At 34.7% G+C, this 23,843-nt stretch overlaps 1 protein-coding gene across 7 annotated transcripts in view; it reads right to left on the reverse strand.

The window, feature by feature from the left end:
- The window catches only part of RANBP17 (RAN binding protein 17), a 301,345-nt gene that overhangs the window by 264,635 nt on the left and 12,867 nt on the right, over positions 1–23,843 (reverse strand). For 5 of the 7 annotated variants that reach the window (XR_007410239.1, XR_004814857.2, XM_025434993.3 and 2 more), the window contains exons 4-9: positions 18,619–18,785; positions 14,716–14,781; positions 9,505–9,609; positions 7,901–8,066; positions 4,188–4,261; positions 1,211–1,330 (exon numbers count right to left, since the gene is read on the reverse strand). Coding sequence is in view for 5 of the 7 variants with exons in the window: in XM_025434993.3 (XP_025290778.1) it covers positions 1,211–1,330; positions 4,188–4,261; positions 7,901–8,066; positions 9,505–9,609; positions 14,716–14,781; positions 18,619–18,785 (698 nt within the window). In the remaining 2 variants the exon portion in view is untranslated. Of the gene's footprint in view, positions 1–1,210; positions 1,331–4,187; positions 4,262–6,717; positions 6,891–7,900; positions 8,067–9,504; positions 9,610–14,715; positions 14,782–18,618; positions 18,786–23,843 lie in introns of those variants that run through there. The other 2 variants (XM_025434995.3, XM_049109148.1) reach the window with 2 other exon arrangements.

Below are 23,843 nucleotides of genomic sequence, written 5' to 3' on the forward strand. Positions count from 1 at the left end.
TACAAAAGTTCAAACACTTGGCATTGTAGCTGGTATGAAAGAGAATTCAAAAAGTGTCTGTTTAATACTGAGAGAGTTTCTAAGAAATTGCATTCATATGAACTCCATAAAAATATAAAATAGTGTCTAATTATTAAGAACAAATTACAAAAAAAAAAAAAAAGAACAAATTACAAAAAAATACTTCATACTCATAGGTCTTTTAACTTATTTGTAATTCCAAAATAATATAATATTCAAGCTAACTTTTACAGACATGAAACATGAATATGAGGATGCTGGAAAACCAATTAAGACAATCACTTGATATTAACATATTATTTTCCACATACTGATTGATGACAGATAAACAACTAAAAATTTTAAAGTATATTAGTAAAATCTCATTTATCAATAAAACATGTAAATTTCATGATTGTGCTAACACTGAAAGGTAAAAGTATAACACAGAAAATACTAAAATATTCCTGAGAATGACCTACAAAATCAATTGTACCTTACTGAGCAAGCACATTTTTTTATGTACAGATATATGTCCCCTCAAATGTTATTAATAACTAAGACAGATAAATCTCCTTAAATCATTTTACCTTTTAAAATTCATACTTTCATTACATTCACTTTAAACCAAAAACAAAACAAAAGTAAAACAAAAAATTTTTATCTATCTAGGCAGCCAAAAATCACTAATTAATAATGGCTTTGTAATCTCTGAAATGAATATTGCTATTGAAGCTTTGCAGTTAAAGCATAGATTTTTAAATCTACAAACTCTTATTTGTCCACAAGAGGGCAAAAAGACATTATCTCATAATTCAAAGCCACTTAATCCAATATTAACATTCAGATTTATATTGTCTTCTAGTTCAGAAGGTAGCTATAACTTTGAAGAAATTACTTAAGTAATTTAAGAAGTAAAGCAAAGAAATACAGTACAATGATATAAAGCAGAAGCATCATAAGATATATACCTTCTATTCTTATTCACCTAAAAGAATGGAAAAAGATTTAAAAAGGAAGAACACAGAATCAGGAAAGCATCCATTTTTAAAAACTGTCCATTTCTACTACAAGTGAGATTTAAGGAAGATAGATATGATACTTCATATCTTCTTTCAGAATCATAATCAAGTCATGAGTTTATTACATCTTTCAGCAGAAAAACTGTATTTCTACATACTAAGTATTAATTAAATTACTTCATAAATACCTGAGGGTTTTCAAGTATCCTTTTTACTCCCTTAATTAAATTACCAAGGTACTTGGCACGTTCAGGACTGCTAAATAAGGACCTTCTTGTAGAAGCAAACTGAACTAAACATGAAAGTGCCTAAAAATAGGAACAACAAAATTCATTTCAATTTTAAAAGTAACTACGGCCACAGGTAAGGAACACTAGTCTTCACATAAAAAAGTATTTTTTAGTTTTAATGATCGAAAAATATTATAGAATCCAGAAATAATGTAAGACACATCATTAGTCACCAACACCACCCATCACTCTTTAACCTCACCACTAAAATTTCTATTTATGTGTAGTCTCTTCTAGTATATTTTCGTCTATTAAAAATGCCAAAGCAACCTGGACAGGCATACATTCAAAAGGTTCCCAAATGCTTCTGTTGCCCAGCTCTATTCATAGACCAAGAAAATAAGTGTTCTACCAAAAATAAAAGATGGTTTTGTGGTAAAATATGTCTGAGAAATACTGTGCATTACATACGGTGGTATCCTGCAAGTGGGTAAACTTTAATATAACTGGCGTAACTTTACTTAAGCCAGCATATCCCAAATTTATTTGGTGATTGTACATCTTACCCATACCACCCATTAATATCTTGAGGCACTATTTGGAGAATACTGTTGGAAACATTAGATATTCTACAAAAATGGTCTAGTTATCTTCCAGAAGTCAATACTTTACCAGACAATTTCACTACTTGGATTCCTAATTCTACTACTGAAAACCATTGAAGTCTGATCATTAAGTGACAGGCCCAAAATTTGCAACTTTTCAGGCCGAATGGGCCCTGATAGGTTTTGTTTTGGTCCACATATGTTTGTTCACCCACTTCGTTTAAAAAAAAAATTAGCTGTTAATAGTCAATATTTAAATATTTCAATTAAGAGATATTACATAATGTCTGGCTCTCTTAGAAAGTTGAGAACATGGACAGGAATCAGAGGATAGCCTTTTAGACGTTCTTCCAGTTTGCCACAGTCCTCACTTGTTAAAAAAAACAAACATGAACGAACAATTCCTTAAGCAGTTCTGATGTGTGGAAGGTTTAGGAACCACTAGTGTATTAAAAATATCAAGGGTTTGGGGTCAAAAACATCTGGGTTTGAATCTCAGCTTTATTATTTAGTTTGCTGCCCTAATGAAATTCAATTAAGCCAGTCTGGGTCTGTTTCCTTGTCAACATAGTGAGGGTAATAATACTTACCTCGCAGGGCCACTTTGAGGATGAAGTGAGATAAGCACGATATAATAGGGCAGACCCAATAAACGTTACTTTCACCTAAAGCAGTTGTTTTCCACTTAATTTTTAAAGCACCAGTAGCTTGTTTTATTGCAAAACATAATTGTGCATGAAACCATGGTTTTTAAATAACTAAAAACAAAACTACTCTGGTTAAAAGACAGAAGGCTGAAACCCTGCCACCACCTGGAAACATGAGTATCCTGTGAAACTCAGTTTAAAAACCACCACTTCGGGATCCCTGGGTGGCGCAGCGGTTTGGCGCCTGCCTTTGGCCCAGGGTGCGATCCTGGAGACCCGGGATCGAATCCCACGTCGGGCTCCCGGTGCATGGAGCCTGCTTCTCCCTCTGCCTGTGTCTCTGCCTCTCTCTCTCTCTGTGACTATCATAAATAAATAAAAATTAAAAAAAAAAAAAAAAAAAAAAAAAAAAAAAAAAAAAAAAACCACCACTTCGGGATCCCTGGGTGGCGCAGCGGTTTGGCGCCTGCCTTTGGCCCAGGGCGCGATCCTGGAGACCCGGGATCGAATCCCATGTCGGGCTCCCGGTGCATGGAGCCTGCTTCTCCTTCTGCCTGTGTCTCTGCCTCTCTCTCTCTCTCTGTGTGACTATCATAAATAAATAAAAATTAAAAAAAAAAAAAAAAAAAAACACCACTTCAGGACACCTGGGTGGCTCAGCGGTTGGGTGCCTGCCTTCGGCTCAGGGCATTATCCCAAAATGTGGGATCCAATCCCGCATCGGACTCCTTGCAGGGAGAGCCTGCTTCTCTCTGCCTATTTCTCTGCCTCTCTCTCTCTGTCTCTCATGAACAAATGAAATCTTTAAAAAAACAAACAAACCCACCACCTCAAAACCCTAGATTGGAGAGCAGACATGTTTTTTTTGGTTTTTTGGTTTTTTTTAAAAAGGGGAGGGGAATAGAGTATTTTTGTAGATCTATTCCTCCCTTCTAGGCAATAACATACCTAAACAAACACACTACTGATACGTACTTTAAATCTGGAACATCTTTTTTCAGGAAATGGCAAGATCAGAATTCTCCAACTTTAATTCTAGAAACTTAGATATTAAACGGACTTTTTCTCTTTTTTTTTCAATCTTGCCTGGTCTCTGTTTTAGGTTCCACAAAAGTGGGGTTCATATACTCAAAGTTACTATATAACTAAAGAGTTTTAAGATTTTTTAAAGCACACAAAAGAATTTAATTCAAAAAGTAAATGAACAACTGGAGAGGTGAACACAAAATCAAATGAGCAAATCCCTTGTGTTTCTCTTTAGAGATACCTGATAGGGGCTGCCTGGCAACCCTAGGACATGAAGGGTTGAATAAGAGTTAGAGGGTAGGAAAAGGGAAAGCAACAGATGGTTGTGGCCAACTACTGGACAGAGATCCAGAAGAAAGGATGGGGTGTGGGTAGAAAGGAAGGTACAACTAGAGATTGACAGGTTTTCTGGCTCTGGGCAGGAACTAAATCAACAGCTAGAGGTTCTGGGTTCACTCATGAAATGGAATGCACTGGTGATTATAAACAGAATCTGACAAGTAGTTCAAGTAACATTAATCCCAGGAGATGTAAGAAAAAATTGCTTGTGAGAGGTAAATCCAATCAAGAGTATAAATATGACTTTTTACATAAATATATACCACCCTTAAAGATTGCAGGTATCTTTCAATGAAGTAGTGAATGATTTTTACTTACTAACTGAGATAGTAGTGGTGGAAGTGAATGATACAAATTGAAGAAAAGATCCAATGTTTCTGGTTCCAGGAGAACTGGAAAAAAAAGGATTTTCTAATACCATTACTTCCATTCAGTGAGCTTAATGTAATCATTAAGACATTATCACACAAATAAGAATTCCAAGGCCTCTGCATATGGCCACTCTTACCAGTTAGGTTTAATTCCTTTTTAATTCCTAGCTATTTTCTTTTGAAAAATGAATACAGAAATAGAAACGAATTAGCTAAAATATTCCTTATTTCTATGTAGCAGAACTTATTTTTATAGTTCTTACTAGGAGAATCTTCTTACCATTTTCATTTGTATTAAAGTTATATGAATTGTATAAATATAAAAATTCAAACAGTATCAAAAAGTAAACACTACTAAAAAATGTATAACAAAAAATAGCTGTACCTAACCTCATTCCAAGTACCTTTCAACTCTTTATCTACACTTATATACATCATTCCAAATAACATGCTATATGACTATTTTTTTATTTGTTTTACCTTAAACATCAAATGAATTCCTGTTATGGTATATAAGATTTTGCTCCTCCCCGCTACGTCCTCTCTCAAAATCCATACACTATTATTTGGGATTAAATCAATTCTAAGTGTTTACATTTATTATGGCTATGTAAGTAATGTTAACCAGATGAGCCAAGGAGTACACTATAATACATTTCTAACACTTTCTGGATTTAATTATAGCATCGTTTCTGTGCTTAATTGTATATCTGTCACTAGTTCTTTCCAAACACTCTGACAGATCTGTACAATGTTCTTCATGCCATTTTTCACATGATCAATAGCATCAAGTAACCTGTAATTTCCCTTCCTTTCCCCTCCCCAACTCCTAGAGCCTTCAATTTGGGATTGGTTGTTGCTAAGTTTGTTATATAATTATGCCCCTTTTTTATGTCTGTTCATTGTCATTTTGTGTTAAAGCTCCCTTTTCACAAACCCCTTACCTTCCATGTTCTTGCTTTTTGTTTTCATGTAACTTTCTGAGAGCAAGCACATAAGGGATAAATTCAAAGACGATGTGCATGTCTGAAATTCTACTTTCTACTTGATCATTTCAGTCTGGTTTGAAAATTATTTCCCTTCAGAAGTCTGAGGATACTACTCCATTGTCTTCTAGCTTCTAGTGCTAATGCTGAGAAGGCCAACACTGTTCTTCACCCCAATCCTTTGTAGGTGACTTATTTCTCCTTTCTGGTAGAACTTAGGATATTCTTTTCATTATTTTTACTCTAGAATGATTATGATTATGAAGCTCAGTGTTTATTTTTTTCATTCATTACAATGGGCACTTGATGAGATCTTTCAATTTGAGAATTTAAGTCTCAGTGCTGAGAACTTTCATTGGTGTTATTTGTTTGCAAATTTTTTTTTTTTTTTTTTTCCTATCCTCTTTCTCAAACTCCTAGTAGTCAGATACTGGTCTCCTATTTTCATGCTTTCATATTCTTGTATTTTTTTCTATCAAATCTCTCCTTTCTTTTCTGTTCTACTTTCTGAAACATTTCCTTAATTTTTCCTTCCAACTCTTTTATTAAATGTTTTATTTTGGCAACTGCCTTTTATATTTGGAATGTTCTCTGAACTTTCCTTTTTTTTTTTTCTAATTTTCTTTTTTTTTTTTTGAACTTTCCTTTTGTTTTTTTTTTAAGATTTTATTTATTTATTCATGATGGACATAGAGAGAGAGAGAGAGGTAGAGACACAGGCAGAGGGAGAAGCAGGCTCCATGCCAGCAGCCCGACGAAGGACTCGATCCTGAGACTCCAGGATCACGCCCTGGGCCAAAGGCAGGCGCTAAACGGCTGAGCTACCCAGGGATCCCCTGAACTTTCCTTTTTAAAACAATTGCTATTCCAGGTCACCTGTGGCTCAGTTGGCTAAGCGTCCGACTCTTGATTTTGGCCCAGGTTATGATCGCAGAGTTGTAAGATTGAGTCCCACTTTGGGCTCCACACTCAGTGGGGAGTCGGCTTAGCTTTTCTCTTCTCTCTTTCCCTCTGCCCCTCCCTGCCATGTTCTCACACATGTGCTTGCTCTCTCTCTAAAATAAATTAATAAATCTTAAAAAAAAAAAAAAGGCAATATCCTATTCTTGTTTCAGAAATGTGTTATCTCCCTGAGGACATTAACTATACTTTTTTTGACATTTACTTCTGTGGAGGCGGAGAAAATTAAGGCCATTCCACTTTAAGTTCAGCGTTAGCACAAGTACAGCCATCCCAGGCCCCTGTGAATAAGAGCTGAACTTTACCTTACTTCAGTTACAGGAAGAAAACAGCTTACAGCTAAACGTCCTAGAAAGCCCCATATTAGAATAAAAACAGAGCCCAAGCCAAGGGCAGGAAGTCCCTATTAGAATAAGAACAGAGCTCAATGCCTTGAAGGCCCCATATCAAAATGTAAACAGAACTTGAGGAATTGCTCCACCCCTTCTGGAGGTCCCCTAGACCAGCCCTTAAAACTAAACTGAAACCCACCTCGGGGTCCAAGTCCCTGCTCCGCTGTGTCGGGTACACTTGGACCCAAGCTCGAGCTTGTAAATAAACCCTCGTGTGTTTGCATCGGTGTCGGCTCCTTGGTGGTTTCTCGGATTCGCAATCTTGGGCACAACACTTCAACTCTTTACTTTGTCTGTTTCTATAAAATCTCCCTTTAAAAAATACTTTTTAGGATAATTATAGGTGCATACAGAGTCACAAGAAATAATACAATGAGACGCCAAGCACCCTTTACTCGGTTTCCTCCAATAATCAATTCTTGCAAAAACTACAGTACAATATCACAGTCAGGAAAGGGCAGTGATATAATCCATCAATCTTACTGATATTTCCCATTTTTACACATACTCATGTGTATGCATTGGTGTGTGTCTGTGTGTATGTGTAGCCTTTGCAATTTTTATTACATTTCTTGGTTCATGTATTCATCATGATACTAAAAATACTAAGCCCCTTTTAATTTGTTTTAATCTCTGATTTCCATGTTAGCTTTCACAAAATCTGTGGTGTTTTTCTACTAGTTTTGATATCCTGAATATCCAGTTTAATTTCTCGGGAGAAAAAAGGTCTGGTCTTGGGAAGTGTGAGGTACACACGGGGAAGAGACGAGAAAAGGCAGAGGTGGTAGTTGCACCTCTGGCAGTGGAGAAGACTCTAGGGACTTTGTGCAGAATACAGAGTTTTTACCAAGCCCTTTCAGCCCTATTCCTCACCTCTGATTTCAGGAATACCCTAGTACCATCATCTTTCTGAAATGTGTGAGAGTAAATCGGCTTGCTTTTTTTCTTGGTATCCTTCTCTGTAAGAAAATAAATTGCAACTTCGCTTTGCTATGTCACTTACTCTAATTCATTCTCTTCCTAACTTTGAAAAGTATTTTTTCCTTGCCAGTGTTATATCGTTTATCTGCAAGTTTCAAAACAGAACTCTTCATTTGCCCTCCCAAACCTGTTATCCCCTTAACTCTAGAGCTATTTATCCTATTTTCCAATATCAAAATATGGAAGCGCCTATGATATGAATTAAGGAAAACAGATTTCAATACTGGGCATTAGCAACTACCTTGTTTACAAATCTTTTTTAATTTTTTGATACATATGGCAACTATATTTAATTCTGTTCTTTTACTCTGACCGTCCCTCACACTCAACTTTCTTCTTACTTGTTCTCCAGGTTGTTGGTATCTGGACTGTGCAAAGATCATCTGCAGACTCATCTGCTGAACTGCCAATGAAGTCAAAGTTAAGGCAGTTAAGGACCAGTTTCAAGACCTGCATTACTAGATTTTGTTGACCTTGATCCTGAAGATTTAAAGGTTTGGCCAACACCTGAAAAAAGTTGAAAGTCAAACAACACATTATGGAATATGTCAATAAACAAATTTTCACTTCACTGATTTAAATTTTTCTTCAATGCCAAATTAGAACTAGGAAGAAAAGTTTGCATAGTTATGTTGTATATTTTAGGAAAAGTTGCAAAATCACTTTTGACAAAAATCTACAATAAATTATTTCAAGTTATATTTTCTAAAGTGAGAATAAGACCTTTTACACTTAACTGCAAATTGTAGGTCATCTTCTAAAGTTATAAAAAGTAACTTTAGGACAAATACTTTACTCAGCACAAATCTCTGGGATTCATTAGCTCAAAGGCTGCTTAGAACAAGCTGAAAATATAATATTCTTCAAGTGGGGAAACTTTATGTATAAATGATCCATATTCAGCTAACAAAGGTTGTCAGAGCTGTCTGAATGAAGAAGGACACTCACAAGCTTTTGGAGAACAATCCTGACTGCACCCTGCCTCTACCCGCCACACCTCCCACCCCAGCAAAATGTCCTTTCTGACACAACCAGAATATATTATTATCTCCTAAAGACACATTGTGAAGTATCTATGGAGGAAGTGATATGAAGTTTGGGATTCTGCTTTAAGAATAACACAAAAAGAAAATTGTTAGAAAAGTACCGAGATGAAACAAGACTGGTCATGAACTGTTACTGCTTTAACTGATTGATATGTCCAAGGGAGTTCATTATTACTCCTCCACATTCTTTTTGTATATGATAAAATTTTCCACACAAAAAGAAAATTTTAAAAATAACAGAGAATCTTTCAGTCTGGTCTATTGCGGCAGTTATCCTATTACTAACTATACCATAGAACTGAAATAATTAGAAACTGGTATTTAGTGGAACCTACTTTAGGAAATGCTATACTAAGCCAATTAAAAAGCTTGAATAGTATGATGGAATCCCTATACTACAAGCAAACACAATACAATTATGAATTGTACTATCCCCAATGTTCAACAGGGCACTAAGGAGCAAATTTCCCAAAGAAATTATTACCATTAACCATCTTGGTTCCTCTATAAATAAATATTGATAACTGATGAATTAGGAAAACTTAGAGTCATTTCATTGTTCATCTGCATCCCATAAAATATAGGCAACTAAAATAAAGAAAAAAAGTCTCAGCTTCTATAATAAATAATCTACAATGTAGGAAAGCAATGAAATTACTACCTAAAGACGAGTTACTAAATTCCCTTTGTATTTTGTTTTCTTATATTCCTGGTAAATAAAATTGAATTTTTTGGAACCTCTCACAGATTTGTGGAAATCTACTGTACTTAAGATTGTTCATAATAACTCTTCAAAAGGCAGAATGGGGGCTGGAGAAGAGGGACTCATTTGAAATTCTTTTGAAACTTAAAATTTCCTAAATACTCTAAGTAGGATATTGAATGATTAAATAACTTACCTCTTTTAGAAGAGAGCATGCTAGCACTAAAATGTCTTTGAGAGAAGTGTCACGAAATGAGGTAGCTATTTTCCTGTGTTTTGCTGAAGGTCTAGAATAATCAACCTTAAAAGAACAAGATGAATTTATTTAAGCAGACTTACAAATAGCAAAGCAAAAATTTACTAAGAAAAGGAATGGAAATAATGATTAAAGAAGTATCAAATAGAGAGTTGAGAGCTTTTGAAAATCTCCTGGGATAAGTGCCTTGCTTACTGTTACTCTAAGAGTTAATGGCAGACCCGCAGGCAGGATCCCTGGATTGTTTCAATTCATTGGTATTTCTAACCATACCAATTCCAAAATTAAAAACCAGAATTGATCATACTTTCAGAGGCAATATAAATATAGATTATAAAATAATAGATGAATCCTAAGACTATCAACTCCTGAACCATGCACCATTTCACATTAGGCAAGTAACAACTTCCCTTTCCTCAGATTTCACCTGTAAAATGAGAATCTCTAAGATAATCAAATTCTAACTTTCTGTGAATCAGTTAATAATCAATTATGGAAAAACTCTTCATAAAAAAGTAATATTTCTATATGTACCAGAAATGCCATTGGTTCATATATCCTTGGTGTTTTAAAAAGAAAGGCAGAAATTATAAATAACCTGAAATCTTATTACATAAGGAATAGTACATTCCCTCTGAATATTAGTTAACGCTAAATAATTTTTAAGAATACGCTCACAAATAGTTCTTGAGCCTCTAATCTAAAATATGATATGGTCAAAACTATACTATTAATGCCATTAATACTTCCATTTATCAATAGCAAACAGTAAACGAAGTTGAAGTCTGATACCCAAATGACTATCAACACTGTGGGCTACAGTCGCCATCGCATTCTTTTTGCTATTTGGAAGAAGAAAATAAACTATTTTCTTTGCTAATGCTTATAGATTTAAAAAAAGCAGTGAGCTCAAAATTGATTATCTGATACTTTCTATGCTCTATCATATAATTTAGACTATACTTAAATGCCAGATTTACTTATAGAAATATGAAACATAACAGAAATGACTACAGAAAGCAGTTACTGGAATCTATAACCAGTATGTAGGATTCAAATTAGCATTTCCAGCACTCTTCCCTTCTTTTGCTTTTATTTTTAATTTTTCTTTAAAAATTTTTTCTTTTAATTTTACTTATTCATGAGAAACACAGAGAGAGAGGCAGAAACAGGCAGAGGGAGAAGCAGGCCCCACGCCTGGGATGTGGGACTCGATCCCAGGACCCTGGGATCACGTCCTGAGCCAAAAGCAGACGTTCAACCTCTGAGCCACCCAGGCATCCTTCTTCCCTTCTTTTAAATCAAACTTCATCTGTCTCTCTGATATTTCCCTCAATATATTAAAAAATATATATTTTCCTTAATACAAATTAGTAATAGCATACAGTAATATTACAAATGTGATTTATGAAGTACTCTTCACATATTATTTCGATTATTCTCTTTTTACACAGGAAAATTAAAGTTTATAGGCACACACTATCTTAGACCAATCTCTCATTACTACCATATCTATAACATGAACAGAAGAACCTCCTATGGGGGCACTTGTACAACTAGGCCCTACGCTGCTAGTAGCTTATCTGATCTTAGTTAAGATCCTGGAAAGTGCCATTCCCACTTTACAGACAGTAAGTCTGTAAGTTTAAAGATATTCAGAAGTTTGTACAAAGTAGTAAGCAATAGAACTTAAATACAAATCTAGGTCTTTTTTTTTTAAATTTACTTTTTATTGGTGTTCAATTTGCCAACATATAGAATAATACCCAGTGCTCATCCCATCAAGTACCCCCCTCAGTGCCCGCCACTCAGTCACCCCTACTCCCCCCATCCACCTCCCTCCTCTTCCACCACCCCTAGTTCGTTTCGCAGAGTTAGGAGTCTCTCATGTTCCGTCTCCCTTTCTGATATTTCCCACACATTTCTTCTCCCTTCCCTTATTTTCCCTTTCACTATTATTTATATTCCCCAAATGAATGAGAACATATAATGTTTGTCCTTCTCCGATTGACTTATTTCACTCAGCATAATACCCTCCAGTTCTATCCATGTCAAAGCAAATGGTGGGTATTTGTCGTTTCTAATGGCTGAGTAATATTCCACTGTATACATAAACCACCTCTTCTTTATCCATTCATCTTTCGATGGACACCGAAGCTCCTTCCACAGTTTGGGTATCGTGGACATTGCTGCTAATAAACATCGGGGTGCAGGTGTCCCGGCGTTTCATTGCATCTGTATCTTTGGGGTAAATCCCCAGTGGTGCAATTGCTGGGTCATAGGGCAGATCTATTTTTAACTCTTTGAGGAACCTCCCTCCACACAGTTTTCCAGAGTGGCTGCACCAGTTCACATTCCCACCAACAGTGCAGGAGGGTTCCCCTTTCTCCACATCCTCTCCAACATTTGTGGTTTCCTGCCTTGTTAATTTTCCCCATTCTCACTGGTGTGAGGTGGTATCTCATTATGGTTTTGACAAATCCAGGTCTTATTTCAGTTATCTTCAAGGCCTACATACTTACTTAACTTGGACTTCTCACTGATATCCAGTCTTTTAAGAGGGACTATGTATGTATTGTCTACTATATATTTATACCTCTATAATGTAGGTAAAGGATATTTTACTTCTTGAGGATTATATATTGAATACCCTTTAGGAACAGTAAAATAATAGGTTTGGCTTTGAAAAAAACAAGATAGCATACAATCCTCTTTTAGGAAACCTCAAGTTTAGATGTTTTTCTTTAAAAAAATACATCTTGTTATTGATATTATATGAATTTACCTGGCTCACATTTAACAATGATAGTGTTTGATTTTCATCATGCACTGTAGATCTATCTCCTTGCTGCCTGGTTCAGAAGTACTTAGTAAACACTTGTTGATACTATAAATGCCATAAAATTAGACTAATAAAATGTGTCCACAAAAGCCATGTATTTTTTTTCCCATACAAAACCAAAATCAAACTTCAGACCTTGAAGCTTTTTTCAAAAGGCACTTGGTGATATATAAGCCTAGAATATCTCGTGCCAGAAAGTAAGAAAAATATTCAGACTAGTGAGTGTCAAATGGACAGAGAAGCTAGCTTGAAAAGGTTCCTACTGGCCAAATCTTGCAAATGTGAACATCAAAATATAATGTTAGTAACAAATTATAACCTATTAAATAAAAAAGGAAGCCAGGAATCCATGCTGATAAATAAGTGAATAAACTGAAAGCCTGATGAGGAATGGGTCTTTTCAGTCTTAAATACTTATTATTTACAAAGGAGAAAAAATAAATCTACAATTAGAGAAGCCTGGTAGAGCCCATCTTCATCAAGTAACCAAAGTAAACATCATTAGTAATGTAACAAATCAAATAACGTTCTTCCTGACTGGAAACAGTGAGAAGATCACAGTATCATTTCTGTGACACTCCTAACCAATATGCATAATCTGAATCTAATAACAAAGAAACATCAGACAATCCCAAATTGAGAGACATTTCGCAAAACAGGCCTGTAATTTTTATAAATGTCAAGGTCATGAAAAGTGAGGGAAAGACTGAGGAATTTTTCTAGATAGATGGAGACTAATAAGACATGTCAAATAAATGAGATGCACAATTCTAAACTGGTTCCTTCCTGGGACAAATGGTGAACTCAAATAGAATATGAGAGTAATAGTAATAGAATATGAGAACTCAAATAGAATATGCCACTGTTAGCTTTCTGATTGTAATGGTTGTATTAGAGTTACACAGGAGAATGTCCTTGTATGTAGGATATACACAAAAGTATTCAGGGATCATGCTGGAAACTTAGTATCAAATGGTTGAGAAAAAAACTTTTTTTTGTATTGTACTCAGGAATCTTACGTAAATTTGACACAGCTAATTCAAAGAAAAACTTGGTTGCTCTTTTAATCACATTTTTATTAGAATGCCATGTCACCTAGACCTCTCTCGATAGCAAACCCTTATTACCAGAGCAATTTGTACTCCTGTTAGGCTTTTATAAAACAAGAAATGGAAAAAAAATGCTGGTTTTAAGATTAGCAAAAAGCTGATGGTTGTATAAACTAGATGATGGATACATGGGGTTGTTGTACTATTCTCTACATTTTTATGAGATAAAATTTTCATACTAAAATTATTTTTTAAAAGAAAGCCACAGTTCTTTAGATGTATTTATAGACCCTAATAGGATTAGCCAAAGTCCTTGTCATAATATACCTGCTAACACAGTAACTCTGTTCCAGGTACTATTGTTATTAGCCCCGGAGATACATACATACATGCATACTGGCATACAGCCATAAGTGAAAAATCTTTATATACTCTGGGGCAGAGGCGTCTATGATAAATTAAGAGATCACTTTAAATTTAAGATATCCATCCAATAAAACTAGAAATATTTTCTAATTCCTGACTGAACAAAGATGAAAATAGTTATTTTGGGGGATTTTTTTTATGCAAAGGAACTATACTGACACTCCAAAGGGAGTTGGCAAGTAGTCCTGGGTATGCAAGCTCTTCATATTTATACACACAGACAGACTACTTAACATGACAATAGTTTTAAAATATAGACACTACCTTTAGCCCCTTTTATTTTAACATTATCCCATAGAGGACCCAATTTCTGTTTTTGTGCTGTTTAGAACTATGATAAGTACAAAAGTGAGCAGAAAGAGGTGACAATGTGCTCAGCTACTGAGCTCATAAAGGCACTGTTGAGGGGAAACTCTCCTTGTACAGAGTGAAAATCCATGCTAGCAAGTGGCCAAGTGCCAAGTGGCCTGTTTTTGAGGAGTCCTGCTGTGTACCCATTATTGAAAATTCATTTGCCAAACTCTGTCTTTTATTTGTAAGCAAATAAAGATTTGTTTCTCTTCATATCATTTATTTCTTATGGTTAGTATATGACTATACAGAGAGGATAAAAGGACAATTCACCAACTGTCTGAGCAATGACCATGTCTAATTCTCTTCCTTGTAGCACTTTACACTGTTGCTGTTACTTTCAATAATAAATGTTCCAATACTCAATTATCCCACAATAACAAAAGATTTGATTATTCAGAGTTTCATGCCACACAAACATTTTATATGAAAGAATCAGCATTACTCAGCGAACTTCATGTCACTATTAGATGGAAGGCTTACCAAGTTCATTTCCTGAGTCAACTCTGAAAGGATTATTACTCCTATTATGCAGTGCTCCACAGTACCCTATGGAGAAAACAACCAAGTATACCCTAAGTACAGACATATTATCAGTTCTTAATGTGTAAACAAATAATTAAATACTGAAACATCACATTTTTCTCAATAATGTATCTACTAAAATATGTACAAAAATCATTAGAAGGTCTACAAAAATGATTTCAAGCTCATTTTTTTAAAGGATAAATTTAGGTACACACAGAGTTGAGTGGGCAAAAAAGCTCACCTTAGAACTGCATAATACTCCACAAAATGTTTATAGCACCTAGGACTTACATTAACCCAACCCTAAAATACAAGGGTTTAACTTTTCATAAGACTCTGCATAAGAATGAACCAAAAAAATGCCTTTTAGTTCTATAAATTTGCTTGAAGGCTACTGAGATAGCTGCACTCAATAATTAATAAAGAACTTAAGGGATCCCTGGGTGGCGCAGCGGTTTGGCGCCTGCCTTTGGCCCAGGGCAGATCCTGGAGACCCGGAATCGAGTCCCACGTCGGGCTCCTGGTGCATGGAGCCTGCTTCTCCCTCTGCCTGTGTCTCTGCCTCTCTCTCTGTGTGACTATCATAAATAAATAAAAAAATAAAAAAATAAAAAGAACTTAAGAACTAATCTAAATCTATCAATCTAATAACAGATAAGATCACTTAGGCCCTTCTAATATTATTTAACAGTGCTTTGTGTATACATTTATTATGGTATCTATAATGAAGGCATCTAAAATGTCCAATGCACTGGGGTAAATAAGTACATGACTATCAATATGGTACACAGTTTCATAGCCTCATAACATGATAAATAATGTTTTTAATTTAATCAGCTTCCAATTTAATCTCAAAAACTTCCTTCAAATCAAAATTCAGATTTTATATGCACCATTACTTACAAATTACCCTGCTGCAAAATCACACTAGAAGTGTAAAAATTAAAGATTTGACATCCAGGAGTGCCTGGGTGGCTCAGTCAGTTGAATGATGGACTCCATTTCAGCTCAGGTCATGATCTCAGGGTCTTAAGATTGAGCCCCACATCACCCTCAGAGCTCAGTACAGTCTGACTGAGATTCTTTCTCTTCTTCTCCCTCTGTTCCTCCCCCTCCCATGCATTCTAATAAATAAACAAATCTTTTAAAAAAAGTCTAATTGAATTTAAGTAAATAAAAAATAAAAATAAAAAATAAAAAAGTAACATCCAATTATAGTATAATCATAAAAAAGCATTAATACAGACTACACATTTTTCAAGTCTTAATTTTATAGTCGGTCATTCTTCTATTTATTATCTCAGGATAAAAAAATAAACAAGGGATCCCTGGGTGGCGCAGCGGTTTAGCGCCTGTCTTTGGCCCAGGGCACGATCCTGGAGACCCGGGATCAAATCCCACATCGGGCTCCCGGTACATGGAGCCTGCTTCTCCTGCCTGTGTCTCTGCCTCTCTCTCTCTCTCTCTCTCTCTCTCTCTCTCTGTGTATGTGTGACTATCATAAATAAATAAAAATTTAAAAAAAAAAAAATAAAAAATTAAAATAAACAAAAGAAATGGGCCATAATTTTGACATTTTAATTCTTTACGGTCCTTCACAACTATCTCAACAGTTTGAACTGAGCTACAGATTTCCTGTTCTTTTTTTTTTTTTTAAGATTTATTTATTCACGAAAGACAGAGAGAGAGAGAGAAACAGACAGACAGGCAGAGGGAGAAGCGGGCTCCATGCAGGGAGCCTGATGTGGGACTCAATCCTGGGATCATGCCCCAGGCTGAAGGCAGGAGCTAAACTACTGAGCCACCCAGGGACCATGGCTGGTCATCTACAAACTCACTGCTTATCTGAGAACGGTTGGTACTGGTTCATGATGAGACAGAAAGAGTTTGCACAAGATTATAAAACAGCTAAATCCCTACTAAGCACACTCCTTAGTTTAGCTGGCATTTTTTTCATAGCAAGTCTTCCTCAGTGAAGGAAGCACCACGTTGATTTACATTTGCTCTTTATCTTGTGAATTAGCAATTTGACTAGCACTGTCATAAATAACAGGAGGCTCTTCCTGGGTATGTATATAGAAAGGAAGCTCATAAATGTTTGTAGTATGGCAGCAATAAGACTGCAATAACAGAGAAAAGAAGATGTACAAAACTTCAAGCAATTAAAGATTTTAGCAAATTTAAAATAATTTTTAGTACAAAAATCACAGAAGCTGCTAATACCCAAAGGAACCATGTGGTACTACTATATTTGAGTACTTAAAGTCAGTCGCCTTTCGCATGATTCAAAGTTAGGTTAAGTCAAACCAGAAAGCAAGTGCTTTTTTTGTGATACGCTGATAAAGCTTGAAGACAAAACATTTTCTGTTTCTTCTGGTTTTCCAAAATTGACAAAAACACACTAAAAGCTCAACTTTAAGTTCAACTTACCAGCCATTGGAAAGAGAGCTTGAGAAATGTTAGACAACACGAATGACTTCATTCCATTGTTTCCGACCTTAATTTTATTTTTAAAAAACTCTGAGGTCTATTCTTGCCTACTAGACTAATGATTCTTGGTAAGCTGTGTGTGATCTTAGAAAATAACAAGAAAGGGTTGCTATTTTGTTAGGCAAAATTATGAGTACAACCCTGGAGTGAGAAATTCATTTGTCTCTGAATAAACTCCCACCACCCCAGGGCTGCAATCCTCAGGGCTAAAAATACATTCATTCTTGTGAAATTTTAGATGATCAAAGATTAACCAGGGTTTTAACAATCTGAATAAAAAAGAAGCAACATAGTTTAGTGTTTCGTATTCTGAGGTTTCTAGAATTGCACTGCATGGTAGAGTTACATCTTACACAGGGATTTATTGCCTAAGAAATAAAATCTCAGAAAGTCCAAATTGCCTCTAATTGCCAATAAACCAATACTGAACCATCTCTCAACCCAAACTGCTGGTTTTTGCTCAAGAACTGTAACAGATCACTGCTTCTGCAGCAGAGCACCAGCTAAAGTCCTTTTCTTGCAATTAGGGATAATGTTTATATGAAAAAATATGTATCTTTAAATATCTGAATCACACTGAGCAAGGCAGGATGGTCACCCTGAGAGGCATGCAGAGACTGGAAATGACAGATCTAGGTTGGCCACATCACACTCCCAGACATGTACTACTCTGTGGAATGGCAAGTGGGATCATCAGCACAATTTATATGACTGTCCTCTTGCTTATTTTTCTTTTTCTTATTTTTTGCAGGTCAAATACCTAAATTTGTGTAGGTTAAATGCGCATATGCCATAACTTGAAACATTTAGGTTAAAAATAGAGAAATTAGCATAGTCAATATAGTCTAATGCAAAAATTAAATATATGTATCTCTTAAGTTAGAAAACTTGAAGTGCTTGCTCTATGCTTTACTGGGTCACTGTGCAGTTACGCAATTTACTTAATTTTCCTAAGCCTCATTTGCAAATGAGATCCACTTCACAGAGATATTATGAGCATTACATCACATAATACATGAAAAATATTATATCCATTTTGTTTATATGTAGCACATAGCCAACCATGTTATAAAGGACAGAACATGTATTTTTTAAGTTTTCTAATTTTTGTGTATTTTCTAATTTTCTGATGTTTCCTAACATTCTAATTTTCATTTCTCTGGTTTGGAACTTTTATAATGGCATGATCCTCATTTATTGGCAATAAAAAATAAAGGATCCAGAGGATAAACAATATATCATAATTAATATTGTACTGGTAGCCACAGAATAACTCATATGGCTTTAAGAAAAAAGTTTTATAAAACAAAAAAACAAAACAAAATAACCACCTAGTGATGTTCTAATAATGTAATAATGCCTTCTTACCTGAAGGAACTTCTTCACATCAGCAATAATTTCTCTGAAGACAAACTGGTCTTTCTGAACCTCAAACCATCCCAATTTAGTGATTTTAGCAATGACTTGAATTAGAGCTTGGATAACAAAGAGTGCCAGCTTGGGTTGTGATGCCACATAATTAAGAATGTAGTTTCCTATAAGAAAATATTCTGTGATCATTTGAACTTTTCAGTAACATACTGTGAATCATGTTAAGAAAAATAGCTGGTAATGACACATTCTTTGACAAAAAGTTAATTCCATTCTCCAAAATGGTCATTTCTACCATAAGGCTATTGTGAAAAGGGAAATTTGCTCCAATTTAAATTTAATATTAGGGAGAATTTGAGTCTAATGAGAATGTCACTTTTGTTTTTGCATGATTTCATGTAGAAAAAACTGCCAGGTGAATAAAGAAAACTGCAACCAGGCCAAATGAAGTAAACTATACACAAAATGCATACACTTCAAACATCTAGTAGCTATATCAGTTCACCTCATGTGTTATCAGCCTCATGCATCCTTATCTGGTTTTACACCTTTCTATTCCATTTCTGATCACCTTCCACCACTTCATTATAACTCACAAGTCCATATCCAAAAACAAAATTCAGATCTTCTTCAAGATAAAATATTTATTTTACCATTTAAGTATTTCTTAACCATTTAAAACATGTAAATCTCTACTAAACCTTATATTAGATTTCTTTTTTCTAATGTGTCACTGACAAAGTACCTGAGTTTTATTTCCATATCCCATTTCTCTCATGAGTCTTGCAAAACAATGCATAACACAGTCACTTTAGGGATGCGTATGTCTGTTATAGCAAAACTGACTGTATACCATCCTGTTTAAGTGGCATAAAAAATACAAATAGTACAGTATGATAAAATTAAGTACATTAGGTTACAGAAAGTACAAATAGAATAGTAAATTAAAACTTGGAACAAAAAACAAAAAAAAAAAACCTTGGAACAAAGTTGATACACCAAAATCATTAAAAGTGGGTAGCAAAGTCAGCTATGAGCTTCCCAGTGGATTGAATAACTGAGGTCAGATAACACATATGCCAAAAGTCTAACAGAAAAACAAAGGAAAAAAAATGTTTAAAAAGGCTGTCAGGCCATTAGGGAAAAGAATGAAGGAGAGGTAAATACTTCAATATTTAACTAAAAACAGCTGTAGTGAGATTCCTGACATTAAAAATTCTCATGACTACTATATTTCAGCCTTAATTTTTATTAACATCAAGATTATATAGTTATACAAATAAAAAAATTAAATCTTTTTTAAAAAGCACAGATTTTCCTAGAATTAGGATAAGCCTGATAAAGGTTTCTCCAATGGATTATGGTAATAAGGATATCCTAAGCTTCATTACCTATGTTTTATTTCAATAATGAAGCTTAAGAAGATGACACTGCTTCTAGAATATAAAAGAAAATCTGGTTTATTTACTTCAATTATTTTTACTATCTTGAAATATTTTAACCTGGAGGGGATGTGGGAAATTTGTAGGTGGGTAATGATAACCACAAGGAGGATAATCTCAAAATAATAACACAACTAAATGGGAGATAAACCAAGTTTCACATTTAAGCTAGGTACCAATAAATACACCTTCCCAGACTGCCCAAGTTAAGACATCGACCAACGAGTTATTATCTAAGGCAGAAAAAAATTTAATAAACTATATTTTTATTATTTCAGCTGAATATTTTACATAAAACTCTCGTTACGTTTTTTTTACATGAGTTCTAATATTTGTCCAGTTTACTAAGTGTCTGATAACGACCAAGTAAAACAATACCCATCTCATCATCACCAGCCCAAGATAACAGAGAAAAGCCATACCAAGAAGAAAATGCAATACTCAAGAAGACACACAGGAGAATAAAATAAAACAGCTAAAAAAACCTCTCACATAGACGTTCAAAAAATGTTGGAAAGCTCTGCACTAAAGGCTCTTCGGGTGCTGAACCCTGTAGAATAGAAGTGCCTTGGTTAGAACAGAAGTGCTCCCCAGCAAATTCCCTTTGTGGCTCTCACAGCAATGTGAAGATACTGTTATTATACTATTATTAATATTGTTTCTTAGGTAAAGGATATAAAGGTCAAAGAGTGAAATAACGTAAAGATACATGGTTACAAGAATGGTCTATCAATTAGGGGTCGTCATAAAGGGACTCGACTACTTAGCTGAAAAAATGGTATTTAACTGATGAGCAACAGTAAGTCATTGTTAATTATACTAATAAAGGTAGAAAATAGTGTGGTAAATACAGAAAACTGGCAATAATGTTGGAAAATAATAAGATATGTAGTCTAGGACCATATCATGAAGAACTGAGGATTCTGCAGTGCTGTAAAGACAATGTGACTCTTGAAGCAATTCCTCACATTTTCCACTTTGACATATATCAGATAACGTCACGACAAACATTCCAATCTACTTGCAGAAATAAGAGTAAGTCAAACCAAAGAAACTCATAAAGGAAACACATCACTTGTTGCATGAAATTGTAAGTTTCTACTTTTTTCTTTTTTCCAAATTTCCTTTAATGAATGGTCTTTTTATTTAAGTATTTATTTAAAAATATATGTCAACTAGACCATCTGACAATAGGCCTATATTTTTAAATAAACTGAATCAATAATTATTCTGCACCATGCCCTGATGAGTTCACTGGTGGTTCTACAAAATATTTAAGAGAGAAATTGTATCCATTATCTTCAAACTCTCCCAGAAGTCAGAAGCAAGGGAATTCCTTCTAACTCAGTCTATGAGGCCAGCACTACCCTAATAACAAAACCAGACAAAGATGTTATAAGAAAATGAATCTAGACACAAACCTTACACACTCTTCACAAAAATCAACTTGAAATGGATCACAGTCCTAAATGTAAAGCACAAAACTATAAAAACTCCTAGAAGACAACATAGAGAAAAAACCTAGACTATCTTGGGTATGCATGACTTTTTGCACACAACAAAGGCACACTCCATGAAAAAAAAAAAAAAACAGTGATAACCTAGACTCAGTTAAAAGTAAAAAACTTTTGCTCTGTGAGCAACATGATCAAGAGAATGAGAAGACAAGCCACAGAATGGGAGAAAAATCTCTGCAAAAGCCTTATCTGATAAAAGACTGCTATCTAAAAACACACAAAAGCTCTTAAAACTCAACAGTAAGAAAACCACCTGATTTAAAAATGGGCAAAAGACTTAGTTAGACACATCATCACAGAAAATATACAGACAGTAAACTAAAGTATGAAAAGATGTTCAGTCATATGTCATTAGGGAACTGCAAATTAAAACAGTGTAAGATACTACTATACACCTATTAGGACACCCCAAATCCAAAACACTGAAAACACCAAATGTTAGCAAGAATGTGGAGCAACAGTAACTCTCATTCTTTGCAGATGGGACTGCAAAATGGTACACCCACTTTGGAAGACAGTATTATGATTTTTTTACAAAATTAAACACTCAATATACAATCTAACGATCACTCTCTTTAGTAGTTACCCAAATGAGATGAACTTATGTCCACATAAAAACCTGCTTTAAGCTATATTCATAATCGCCAAAACTTGGAAGCAATCAAGTAAGTGAACAAATAAACTGTAGTAGATCCAGACAATGGCATATCATTTAGTGCTAAGAAGAAATGAACTATCAAGCAATGAAGAGACATGAGAGAAGGTTAAACACATATTACTAAGTAATAGAAACCAATCTGAAAAGGCTACACACTGTAGGATTCCAACTACCTCACATTCTGGAAAAAGATCAGTGGATGTCAGGGGTTAAAGGGGAGGGAGGAATGAACAGGTGGCACAGAGAGGATTTTTTTCTGAGGCAGTGAAACTATTCCGTAGAATATTACAATGGGGGATATATTTCATTACACATTTATGCAAACCCAGAATGCACAACACCAAGAGTGAACCTTAATGTAAACTATGGACTTTGGGTAATGATCATGTGTCAATGTAGGTTCCTCAATTATAACTAAGTACTTCTGGTGCAAGACACTAAAAATGGAGGAGGCTCTATGTGTGTGTGGGACAGAGGATATGAGAACTCAACTCTGCATAATTTTAAAACTGCTCTAAAAAAATAAAACCTAAAGTGATTGTGTGCGTATGTGTGTGTGTGTCTGTAAAAGTTAGTCAAAAAAATAATGTTTTATGAGTTAGGTTTATAATGTTTGAACACTAATTTTTAAAACTGTAAATTTGTTTTGCTTTCTTAATCACCCAAGTCCATGAACACATAGATAAATCCTCCTCCAGGCTTTCCATAGTGCCTATGGTTCTGATAGGATACTTAAAAGAAGTATCAAATACATGAGACAAATGACATGTCATTGTATAATTTAATCCTTCAAAAACTGGGCTTCAGATCCAACATACATATACATTTTAATTTTTCTGATACACGAACACAAATAATGTGAACTGTGAGGCTAGAGAGCACCAAAGAGTCAACTGTTCATTTCTACTATAAAGATAACTGAAAATTTATTTTCCCATAATTATTAGACTTCTGCCCATTTGAAAAGCAAATACACACAAACACAAAATCTTAAAATGCATTACTTCCAAAAAATATACTTCATAGAATCAGTTCTCCAACTATACTAAGCTCCAAATACTATTCTTCCATATACCCATTATCTTCCTAGTAAGTAGGAACCTGCTTTTGATTTGACATGCATCCCAAATGATTTTGTGTGACATCCTGAGAAATAAATGGAGAATTGACTTCTTTTCTATCATTCAGTTGCATATGAAGTTAAAACAATGACTAAGAACAAAAACTCCACACAAATTGTGTGGATTTGAATCACAGCTCTCCTTCTTCTGAGCTATGTGATCTTGAGTACATAACAAAACCTATCAAATCTAGTTTCCTCATTTATAAAATGAGGATAAGAGTGCCCACTTTATAAGTGCAGTAGATAAAATGAGATAGTACAAATCTTATCACAGTCCACACAATAAAATACCAGTTATTATTTGTTATTCAGCTAAACAAATTCTTTTTTATTACACATTGTTGTGTAACACATAACTTCATCACTAGATGGGTAAAGGAGAGTTGACAACTCATCTTCAAAAATTAACAGAATTTTAAATAACTTGCATACCTGTTAACAGCTTAACATATCTAAAAGGAAAAAAAAATATTTGAAAGTGC

The sequence above is a fragment of the Canis lupus genome, chromosome 4, assembly GCF_003254725.2.
Source record: "Canis lupus dingo isolate Sandy chromosome 4, ASM325472v2, whole genome shotgun sequence".
In the NCBI taxonomy this organism is placed as follows: domain Eukaryota; kingdom Metazoa; phylum Chordata; class Mammalia; order Carnivora; family Canidae; genus Canis; species Canis lupus.